This window comes from Kogia breviceps, chromosome 12 (genome assembly GCF_026419965.1).
Source record: "Kogia breviceps isolate mKogBre1 chromosome 12, mKogBre1 haplotype 1, whole genome shotgun sequence".
Taxonomy (NCBI): domain Eukaryota; kingdom Metazoa; phylum Chordata; class Mammalia; order Artiodactyla; family Physeteridae; genus Kogia; species Kogia breviceps.
Genome location: NC_081321.1, coordinates 7,660,462 through 7,672,490, shown reverse-complemented (window position 1 = coordinate 7,672,490; position 12,029 = coordinate 7,660,462). Strand labels below are relative to the sequence as shown.

At 44.3% G+C, this 12,029-nt stretch overlaps 1 protein-coding gene across 6 annotated transcripts in view; it reads left to right on the top strand.

Annotated features, from left to right (window-relative positions):
* The window catches only part of STYK1 (serine/threonine/tyrosine kinase 1), a 56,640-nt gene that overhangs the window by 33,732 nt on the left and 10,879 nt on the right, over positions 1-12,029 (top strand). For 3 of the 6 annotated variants that reach the window (XM_067008729.1, XM_059082640.2, XM_067008728.1), the window contains exons 2-5: positions 7,371-7,517; positions 7,912-8,046; positions 10,796-11,062; positions 11,784-11,965. In XM_067008729.1, coding sequence (XP_066864830.1) covers positions 7,371-7,517; positions 7,912-8,046; positions 10,796-11,062; positions 11,784-11,965 — 731 coding nt within the window. Of the gene's footprint in view, positions 1-1,607; positions 1,628-6,732; positions 6,753-7,370; positions 7,518-7,911; positions 8,047-10,795; positions 11,063-11,783; positions 11,966-12,029 lie in introns of those variants that run through there. The other 3 variants (XM_067008730.1, XM_067008732.1, XM_067008731.1) reach the window with 3 other exon arrangements.

Below are 12,029 nucleotides of genomic sequence, written 5' to 3'. Positions count from 1 at the left end.
ACTGAGGTGAACGGCAGCTGAGCTGATTTCCCGATTGTGGAGTCTCCTGTCTATTTGTCTCTGCCTGCCTGCATCTGGGAGCCATTTATCAGAGAACGAGAAAGTGTGCTTGTGTGTGTGTGTGTGTGTGTGTGTGTGTGTTTCCCGCCATCTTTTGGAGACTGTCTTCCTTCTTTCTTTCTTTCTTTTTTTTTTTTTAACTGTGAACTGTTTGTCATATTAGCATTTCCTGATTGGCAAGCTTATAAACATATCCCACAACCTCTACAAATACACATTTTCTCATTGCATAATTTCTTTCAACGTGGTATAAGGTGTTTGTCCAGTGAACAGAAACATCTTCGCTTTTTCTCTAATAAGAAGATGAAGTAGTTAAGCGTAGGCATGTTCAGCGATTAATCAGACTGTCTTCTTCACACCCTCCTCTCTGCAGAGGGCTGTGTGTTAGAAAAGGCTGGAGGCGTGGCAGGACAACAAAATGGATGTCCTCGCTTATAGGGGAAATGCTCAAAAGAGTTTTAAAGTACCAGAAGCCCCCCCCCTTAGAAGGAAAAGCCAAGCGGGGTGAATCGCAAAGATGGGGACTGATCCCTGGAAATGCAGTGTGACTGACAACAGGAAAAACAAAGTATTTGAAACGAGCCCCAAGCAGCACATACAGGCATCTTGGGTGTGTCCGTCAGGTAGGAGAGAATAAATGGATCAGAGGCAACTGTTTTCAGAGCAGGCGGTGGTTGTATGTTCTTGGCCTTTCCTTTTCTGTTTGTTTTTTTGTAAAAAACCACGGTGCCCAGCATGTCAGTGATATTTAATGAATGAATAAGGGAGTGGACAACACTTTGCAGGGAGTTGATGTCGGGAGGCAGCAAAGGAGCTAAAAAGCCATTGGCCTTTCCTTCCTATCAATAATCTTTATTATGGGCTTGGGAAATTGCTGTTGGTTAGTAATCCCAGGAAGAGAAAAGAGCCCGCAAGAGAGGGTATAATTATATATATATTATTTCCAGGCCTTGGAGGTTTGCACATGGTGGATGGAGGGTTATGGAATCGGGGATGTGATAAGTAAAATGATCATTATAATCAAAATAAAATGTCTCGAATTTGTATAACACTTCAAAGGACATAAAATGTGTTCGTGTCAGTAATGATATTTAAAATCTGACGCTGTTTGTGATGTGAGCACTGCACCTCATGCCTAGGAATCCCGGGGCTGCCTATCTTGCATTCCGTGTCCTCCCTTGGGGAGCAGGCTTTTCAGGAGAAGCCAAGATACAATTTAGGCTTCCTCATCTCTACCGTATATCACGTATATTTCAGGAATTCTCAAAGAGGTAAAAATTCCTGACAGGTAAAAATAAGCAAGAAGAGCTGATAACACTCCGTCTTCTCGTCAAAATATTTTGTTTAAACACGGTCAGGACTCCCAGGCAGCATGGCAGGGCCTCTTTTTTTATGGTTCAAAGTGCATTTCAAGCCTTAGGTCTCTAGGAAAGTGGAAGAGGGTGGAGATCGGCACAGTCACAGTCCTTCCGTATCTGAGAAGAACGGGAGGAGGACGAGGGCTTCTCTCTGGCTACCTCCTCTCCTCTCCGCCTTATCTGCACCGGGAGATCTCACTGGGCATAAGGTGAGTTATCTGTGCAAGTCTGATTCTCTGGGTTTAAAGAGCAAGCCCCTTCATCAGCTTGTCCTCTCACGAGTGCGCTGCAGGAGAAACGCAGAGCCTGAGGCGCTCTGAGACCGGTCAGGGCAACTCTAGTGATTAGGCCAGTGCTCTGTCCCCTGGGAGTTCTGGCCCCTTCCTGATCCTCGGGCTCACAGTGGAAGATTGCTAGTCCTGGAAACCAGGCCCTTTTCCCCAAATGAAAGATAGAAATAGGCTTGGGCTCAGTTCCAGGAAAAGGAACAGGCAAAGAAAATGATCCTGGATTCCATCATCTGGTGAGAAGTGGAAACCATTGCTGATTCGACACTCATATTCAGAATGCATTTTGAAGACAGACATGCAGACATGCCCCTAGGTGACCTCGGAGAACACACAGATTCTACTCACCCGTTCTTTCCAATTTATGGTATATTTGTTGGTGAAATTTAGTTTCAGCATTGTGATTTCCATGAGTGTTTTGGATTCTGACATAATTCCTTCTTGACACTATGTGTCTTGTCCATTTGAATGGCAAGGACATACATGTAATGAAGTAGTTTATTATTTATTTATTTATTTATTTGGCTGCGTTGGGTCTTCATTGCTGCGCGCGGGCTTTCTCTAGTTGCACCGAGCGGAGGCTACACTTCATTGCGGTGCACGGGCTTCTCATTGCGGTGGCTTCTCTTGTTGAATGGGCTCTAGGCACGCGGGCTTCAGTAGTTGTGGCTCACGGGCTCAGTAGTTGTGGCACACGGGCTCTAGAGCACAGGCTCAGTAGTTGCGGCTCGTGGGCTCTAGAGCGCAGGCTCAGTAGTTGTGGCCCACGGGCTTAGTTGCTCCGTGGCATGTGGGATCTTCCCCGATCAGGGCTCGAACCTGTGTCCCCTGCATTGGCAGGCAGATTCTTAACCACTGCGTCACCAGGGAAGTCCCAATGAAGTAGTTTAAAGAACATTGGGTTTGTAGTTAAAAGACTGAGGTATGGGAAATTACCTGGTCTCCAGTGGTTAGGACTCTGCGCTTTCACTGCTGAGGGTGCGGGTTCAATCCCTGGTCGGGAAATTAAGATCCCGCAAACTGCATGGCCAAAAGAATAAAAAAAGACTGGGGTATGAAACCTTTCTCTGACATTTATTTACTTGCCTTTTTTTTTCTTAAAAAACCCCCCCTAATTCAGAACTTAATCTCTCTGAGCCTCAGTTTCCCCCTGTGTGTGAAAGTGGCTAGCCTAGCATGATAGATGCACACTGTAGTTCATCAATATATGTTTATTGGATCTGAAAACAGGAAGGACAGCTCGGTTTTCAGAATGTTGGAGATAAGTAATTCTGGAATCCTCTAGATCTGAGCAGTTCTTTTCTATCTTGCTTTCAAGTTAACATTGTCACACCATTAAGTGAATTTTTTTGGCTAGACAGCTCAGGGGTAAGGATGATGGGGGAAGAGAAGGGAGGGCTGAGTGACAGAGCCAGAAGGCAGACGGTCTCCGTCTCGCGGTGCCATCTCCATATATTTTATCTTCCTCACTCTGGGTCTCTGTGTCCTCTGCCCCATGGCCCACAGCTATTAATAACCCCCTTGACCCAGCACAGTGCCCAGCTAGGCAGCGGAGCACTTGTCTGTATGAAGAGAACATGGCTGGCAGGTCCACTTGTGCAGAGATGCAGGTGGTAAGATTGAGGGTGAGGCAGGCATAACAGATTTAATCACACATTATGGGAACGGGACCATGTGTCATACAGTCTTTCGAGGAATTTCTCACCACACATAGGCAGACAGAGTACAGAAGAATGCATCTAAATTTTTTTTTTTTTGGCCTCACCCTGTGGCATGTGGGATCTTAGTTCCCCTACCAGGGATGGAACCCCTGCCCCCTGCAGTGGAAGCTTGGAGTCTTAACCACTGGACCACCAGGGAAGTCCCTGCACCTAATTTTTAAAGTTCTATTTGTAGATGAATTTTGGTAAGAGGAGTTTCTTCTGGACACTCACGAGTAAATCGCTGTTTATGTCTGGGACATTATTATGCTAACTGAACAGAAACGTCACTCATCAGAGCTGTGTTATTATTGCAAACAGAACTGTCTTTCTTTGTGTGTAATAAAACAGATGCAAAGATGCAGTGTGCATTGTACTTACATTGTAAATATGTGTAAGAATTTGGAGAGCTAATATGAATACTTAGTTCAATTCCAGTTGTGATCATTCACTTCTATGGTCTCTAGACTGCAGTCTTGCAAAAATTTGGGGTGGATTTCGCTTCCCATTTTACTCTCATTCTCTTCCTATTTGTATCTCCTTCCTAGTGCTCTGTGTCCCTCTAGATTCTCGATTCGGCTGGAGGGGGAACTAAATCTTTTAATATGCTAACAGAAAGTCAGGAGCAAATGAAAAGAGAAAAAATAAGGAAGGATAACCACAAATGAGGCAATAATATTGTTTTAATTAGAGCCCTGCCTGAGAGATTTGGCGCCATCCGTATGTGTAAACTTCAGGCAAGCTATGTACATATTTTCCACTGTCAAATATAGTTATCAGAATTAACAACTTCACAACCTCACTGGACCCATGATTCCAATGCCCTGCGTGTAGTAATACATGACACTAAAGCGAGAACTTGAAATCTGCCAACTCCTTATTCGCTGTCTGCATTAGCTTTGTATACAAATGAAATTAAATGTTTTGTTAAGAAAATAAGTGAGACACAAAGAAAATTAGACCTGCTTAAGGACCATAGGGGAGGTAGACTTTTCCCACATAATCCACGGACCACAACTGTTCAGACAGGTGCTGTGAACATTTACTTGAGCCCTGGAGCAGGAGTCTTGGGTGGGAGGCGAGCCTTTGAAAATAATTTGAGAAACAATGGCATGATAGGATAAGGCATGTAGGGTTGTGTTTTACATACTTAAGGATTTTACAGTCCAATTAAGAGACGAAGCAGTAGCGAACATATTATTTTCTTTTAACCCAGTGAGATATAGCTGAAGGGGACAGAGTATTGGTCATATTGTACAGAAATGCTGGTCAGGTACATTCTTCTAATAATCAGATGGGTTAGAATCAAACCCATGAGAACGGCCATCCCAGAAGGTTTTGTCATCTGTGGCTTTTCTCAGCTCGACACAGAGTGGTCAGGCTGAGTCCTGTGGTAATTGAATGCTAGTATTCAACTAACTGCAGAGAGAAAAATGATGTGGAGAGAAATTTTGTTCTTACAAGTGATTATAAGAATTTTGTGACCTAAGTGCTTTGGAGGGCTCTGTGTGGTAAGTTTACTGTGTAGGCGTTCATGGATATAGGGGTGTACCTGGTGCGTATTCCTTAAAAATTCTGCATTCATTTGGTATATTATAGATGCCTCTAGCCAAAGTGTAATCATTGGAAAGGGCTTATTATACAAACGTCTGGAAAGCGATATGTTGAGTGGGCCTCGCCGCATTATAGGTTTATTTCCTTGCTTCAGCATCCAGTTTCGTCGGGCTGCTACGTGTTGTTAAGCCCAGTCTCTTTAAGCTGTCTAAGCACAATTAAAACTGATGGTGAGAGCCTTGCTCAGGAAATGCAATCGAAGGTCACGTTGTATCCCAGAGTGGGTGCTCCGTAGTAAGTGTGACGCCCAGGTGAAAGGGTATAGGCATGGACTTGGGTCCTTGGCCACAGGTATGTTTGGCCATGTGCTGTCATTGCGGGAAGCCACCTGAGCAGCTCTCCGTGGGGACATGCGCACAGGGCTTTACATTTCGTGCTCAAGTATGCGTCAGCACGTGGGTAGTTTGGTTTCTGGGCAAAGCTCACGAGTTGGAGCTGGCTGCTGCCTGACCCTTTTTTCCTCTTGTACTGTGGTGAGAGAGATTATGAGCCCAGAACTGACTCCCCAGAGAGCCAAACTCGTTTAACTGGCTGCTCCCTGAACGAAAATAATTACATCTGATAATGCACCGAAGAGGAAGTAAGAGGAAGGGAAAATAAGAATCAGAATGACATTTGCAAATTATGTTTGAATTCTCCTGGCTGAACTAGTGTTTTATTTTTAACACCTTCTTCGCTTCACCCTCTCAAGGCTCTCTGTTTCTTGCCCAAATTTTACGAGTGTTTTCCCTTTCATGCAGTCTTGTGGAATTGTGGGAACTTTCACCTTGCCTTTTTGGCTTACAAACTCGATGAGATGGACTTTGCTATCTTACCATTCATTGCCTTCATAGATCCCTCCCTATGCGCCAGCCCACAGATAAGAATTTCCCTTTCTCTCTGTGATATTCCTTCTCCTGGCTACTCCTCTGTTTACTTAGGTTTCTGTCAACCAGCCACACACCTGTCTCTCTTCTGAGCTGCAAGGGGATTGTTTAACCCTCATCCCCTCAGACAAACTCATGCAACTCCAGGAATAGTGAAAAGAAGACTCAGTTGGCTGGGAGGTTTCTTTACATATGTGTTTCTTGCACTGAGACACTCTGCCTCAGTAAGGTATTCGTGGTTATTAGTATTAATAATAAAACACAACATGTAATGTAACAAACGGGACCATAATATGGCTAATGTCACATGTGTACAATATAGTATAATATCATATAAGCTACAAGTATGATTTTCTAAAATTTACCTTGTCATTAAATCACTACAGAACTAGATCACATATTCAGAGTTACCTAGGCAGTGAAAAATCACCATATTTGTTTCAGATCAATCAGAATTAAAGAAGTTGGCTTTGCTGGCCATGGAATCAAGTTAATCAAGGGCAAAATAAAGTTTTTATATACATGGAAGAGTGGTGACCACCAGTTCTCTTCAGAAAGAAAGGATTGGGTTTTTGGAAATATATGCTGATTATATAGAATTCTATAGAAATATATACTGATGAAATAGAATATAATCATGTGAAGAATCTCTGGCCAGGTAAGCAAGAAACTCGCAACTATAGTCCACTTGGAGGAGAATTGGGAACTGGACAGATGGAGAAGGATGGGGTGGGGTAAAGATTTTCATGCTATACCATTTTATATTTTTATTTTTGGATCATATGAACATATTTCCTTTTTGTTAAAAAGAAAAAGAGAGGAAGAGAAGACGGCTTAGTACTGACACTTGCTTTCATCCAAATGTTGGTAAGAATGAGTGTCTTTGTCTATCTGTATATGACGGGCAGGGAAAGCTCCGAGAGTTGCAGAATTCAATAGTTTTATTGATAACTGCTCTCTGCTCATTGGTAGTGAGAATGCGGTAGAGGGATGTTTCAGAGAAGGAAAGCAAATGCATAACTCATCTCTCTTGAAATCTGCCAACTATGGATTCATTGTCTGAGTTCGTTTTGTATAAAAATGAAATTAAGTGTTTTGTTTAAAAATTAGGGGATACACAGAAAAAGAAAATTAGACCTTCTTAAGGACTGCAAGAGAGAGAGATCTTTTCCACATAGCTCATGGACCACAATTGTGCAGCATTCGTGAACTTGACCAGTGGAGCAGGGGTCTAGGGTAGGAGGGGAGCCTTTAAAACAATTTGAGAAACAATGGCACGAAAGGATAACACCAGATCAGGGCTGGATTAGCCGTATAAGAAAAAAGGCAGGAAAAAAAAAGCTCTTCCAGTTTGAACGTCAGATAGCTGGATTGAGATGAATTGGTGGCTTGGAGCATTCCAGGTACCTGTGTACTTACTAACTAGTTATTTGGAGGGGTGTTTTAACATTCTCGGTGTGCTCCATTTTATTTTATCTTTTTCAGAACAACTCAATCCTTGGGGTTTCTTCTCTAGTGTTCCGTGCATCCTCTGGGGGTCAAGCGCTGAACTGGACTGCTGTGTGGCAATGGGAGATGCGAGGCACAGGACGCGGATGCTGTTGGAATGCAGCCTCAGTGACAAGTTGTGTAGTAAGTCCAGATGCTGTAGAGATCTGCCCTCTGAGTTGAGCATGATGGAGATTAAGATCTGAATCGATTGTGGAAGCAAGATCCTCTGATTTCTAATAGAAATGAAGCCAATGGTGATAACTGGATTGGCACTCGTGGCTCTGGGGAGAGCGGCGATCATAGATCCAGATGTGCTGCGTCTCCCCCCATCTCAGCAGGAAAAACGAGAGGCGAGGCACAGAGCCTACTTCGCGGGCTAAGAGACCGGGACATTGGGATTTCAGATTCCAGTTGTGGTAGAGGGGTCAGAAGGAAGAGATGATTCGTGTGGGGTGAGCTGGGGACTGATGGGTGGGGGAAGTCAGGTTAGGCTGCTTCGTCCACCTCTTGTCTACTTGCTCGATTTCCTGCCTAGTTGTCCGGGAGCAGCAGTACGAAGTTATCATCATTCCAGCGCTGCTGGTTGGGATCTTCCTCATCCTCCTTGGCGTCATCCTGTGGCTTTTCATCAGAGAACAAAGAGAGCACCAGCCGTCTCCTGCACTACGAAGTAAAGTCCAAAGCGGGGCTCGGGAGGGGCTCGGGGAAGACGGAGATTGTCGAAAATAAGGCCCAAGCCTCAATGAGCCCAAGTCTGGAGGACCCTGCAATGAGACAGTGGGTTTGGGTCCCCTCCTGTGTAGTTGAGAGGGGGGTGAGCTCTTCTCAGGGAAATGCAATATATGCTTTTCAGCTGAAAGAGGAGCAGGCAAGAGAGGCCTCCTGTAACCTGTTTCTGTCTTCTGCGCCCTATTGCACTATCAAGTCTCTGGCCATGTGAGTGTCTAAGGACTGGGGAGCAAGGCTTGGGTAAAGCCCAAGCCTTTGTAACCAGCTTTGAAGGATGACATTTTACTCGACAATGCATTACAGCCCTGCCCTGTGCTTCTGGAATTTACGATGTAAAGGGGTAGCCTTCAGAACAGTCTTTGAAGCATTAGGTAGGAGGTGATAATGTGCTATTCTGGAGTACCACTGAGCATATAATGGAAGAGAATCAGCTCATACAGAAAACCCAGAGAAAAAAAGAAGGAAAAAACTATCCTGACAGTAAATGAAAGTCTACAGTGGCTGATGCCTAATCCTTCTCTAAATTGTATCCCAATTCTCTTATAATTCACTCTTAACGAGAAACTTCTCAAAGAACTCGTCTAAACTCACTCTAACTACTTCTACTTGTCACATTCTCTTTTGAACATACTCAAACCAGGCTTGCCCCGCCCCCGGTCCACCAAAAGAACCCTTTCCAAGATCACCTGTGTCAGCTCTGTTGGGTCTCCATCCTACTTGACCTGTCAAAAGCATTTGACACTATTTTGCACTTCCCCCTTGGTGAAATACTTTTTTCTTTCCTTTTAAATCTACAGTCATTTCGTAAATGATCTCATTTTCAGTCTTATGGATTCAATTACTTTCTCGATTCTGACTATAGTCCCCTTGAACTCAGATTTGTATACTAAACCACCTACTTTGCAGTTTGGACCTAGTACACATCTAATACGTAATGTGTGTGAAACAAAGGTCCTGAAATTCCCTCACAATGTCCTCTCCCAACAGCCTTCCCGATTGTAGTAAATGGCAGCTCCCTATTTGTTCAGTCTAAAATCTTGAAGGTGTCCTTGACCCCTCTTTCTGTCACACTCTGTCTCTAATCCATTAGCAAATCCTGTTAACTATGTCTTCAAAATAGACTCAAGCCACCCTCACCTCCCACAGATAATTGTAATACACTCTTTTTTTTTTTTTTCTTTTTTGTAATACACTCTTAAATGGTTTCCCGTGCTTCTGCCTGTATCCTTTAATGCTCTATTGTCCCAGAGAAGCAGAATGCTTCTCTTAAGGCATGTCAGTCCTGTCAATTCTCTGCATGAAACCCCCGGTGGCTGCTCAACTTAGAATGGAAAAAGACAAAATTCTTTTTTTAAATAAATTACTATTTTGGGCTGCGTTGGGTCTTCGTTGCTGCGCGCGGGCTTTCTCTAGTTGCGGCGAGCAGGGGCTACTCTTCGTTGCGGTGCGCGGGCTTCTCACTGCGGTGGCTTCTCTTGTTGCGGAGCACGGGCTCTAGGCGCGCGGGCTTCAGTAGTTGTGGCTCGCGGGCTCTAGAGCGCAGGCTCAGTAGTTGTGGCGCGTGGGCTTAGTTGCTCCGCGGCATGTGGGATCTTCTTGGACCAGGGTTCGAACGTGTGTGCCCTGTGTGGGCAGGCGGATTCTTAACCACTGCGCCACCAGGGAAGTACAAGAGAAATTTCCTTTAATGGCCTTACATGATCTGGGCCCTCTCTGGCCTCATCTTCTGTAACCCTCTAGTTATCCCCTTGGTTCCAGGGGCACTGATTTCATTACTCTTCCTCAAAAATGGCAAGAATGCTCCTTCGTCAACCTCAGCACTTCTTCCTGATACCAGTATGGTTTGCTCTCAAATTGCTTCTAGGTAGTTCTCAAAAGTCATCTTCTCAGAAAGACCTTTCCTGACCTTCAAACATAAAATTGCGTGACTGATGCTTCTTATTCCCCTCTTTTCCTCCATAACACTCCTTACCTAGTCTATTATTATCTGCTCCCTCTCTCCTACCACTAGCTGGTAATCTTCGTGAGAATCTGGACTTTGCCTGTTCCTATCACCTAGAACAGTGCCTGGCACAGAGGAGGTGATATGTGGTGAATAAATGGATGAATTACTGAATGAATAAAGATTTAATAAAAGGAATGAATCTCTCTTCTCTAATGGAGAAAACCTGCTTTAGAAAGGGGGAAAGTACCAAAAGAATTTTTTGATTGAGACTCTTGGAAATATGGAATAATTTGATTCTGGGGACAACTTGAGGGAGGAATGACTTTAGCTTAGGGTTGAGTAGTTATCCGCACCTACCCTCCACCTTGGGAAGCCGTTTGATTGACTTTCATGACCGTCTCCACTGGCAGTGGCCACCACATTTAGGTGTCTGTGGTTTGAATACCTGTTCAGTAACTTCCTTAATTGTCTTCATACTGAACTGTAATCCTGAGGAAGACTGAAATGAAATGTCATTACCCATTTTGAGAGGTCCATCTTCAGTTGTCTTAGAAGTAATGGGATTGTTACATAAATTCCGCAAGGTTTGTATTGATGCTGGTTCATAGAGAAGCATCAGAAGGTATCCTCACGTTGGCCAGAGAGGAAATTGCTGAAGGGACTCCTTGCTGGTTTGTTCCAGGTTCTGCTTTCTCGGAGTCGCTAGGCTAGGAAAAAGCTTGTTGGTGCCACCTCTTTGTTTTAGGTGTTGCCCACGCGCCTCCATCTAGGAGCCTAAGCTGGGAAGCAGCAAGACCTGAAGGAAGTGTGTTTGTACCACTTAAGGAGACATCGGTGGAAAGCCTTCTACGAACTTCCACACATGCCCTGGCTAAGCTGCAGGTGCCCCGGGAGCACCTCTCTGAAGTTCTGGAGCAAATCCACGATGGTAGTTTTGGGACCATCTACCGAACCAAGATATATACTGGGGACCCTGATAAGACCAAGCGTGTTGTCCTCAAGGCTTTAAAAGGTAAAAGGCGAAGTGTTGGACTTCCTTTCCTCTTTTAACTTTTTTTTTACTGTGAGCCCTCAACAGTGAATGCTAACAGGCTTTGCAGACGTTAAGATGTTATCAACAGATAGTTGTGGTCACAACTGGGCACAGAATAAGAAGGGACTAGAAAGTAAAAAGTCGCAACAGAAAGGTTCTTCTTTGGGTCTTTCCCTAGCTCAACCTTGCCTATCAAGGCTGTTAAAACTGATTTTTCCATATTAGATATTACTTGAATGAGGATTTTGTGGTTGTTTCTTCATTTTTCTTCGCTGTTTTGATATCTTTTCCAGTTACTGCATTTTTCTTCTTTTTGCTGATACTCATGATATGGACCAGTAATGATGGATACAAAAAACAGAACAAGGATAGGATTAGCAAGAGTATTAATCAAAAGGTCTAGAAGCGGTAATATCTTAATGTGTGATAATATTTTACTGTGAACAGAGCACTTGTCTATTAGGCAGAGGAAAGCCCGTCCAGTTCTAAAGACCTACGGTTCTGTGTTACCTTTGACAAAAGATCGGTGACATTGAAGATCACCTTCTAATTGATTCTCTTTCTTTTTACTTTTTGTCTGCACTCGCCCCCCTTTGGAGCCCTGAGATTTATCATCTGAGCTTTGCTTCCTGACTTGAACCCCCATTTTGTTGGTGATTCCCTGACTGCTCACTCCCGGTGGTTCTTCTGTCCTCCACAGAACCAGCTGGGCTCCAAGAGGTGCAGGAGTTCTTAGGGCGAATCCAGTTCTACCAGTACCTGGGGAAGCACAAGAACCTGGTACAGCTAGAAGGCTGCTGCACAGAAGGGCTGCCGCTCTACATGGTGTTGGAGGATGTGGCCCAGGGGGACCTGCTCAGCTTCCTCTGGACCTGTCGCCGGGTAAGTGGTAGGGTAGAGGTGTTGCGAAGGAAAGGCCTGACCTGACTTATTAGCTGTTCACATG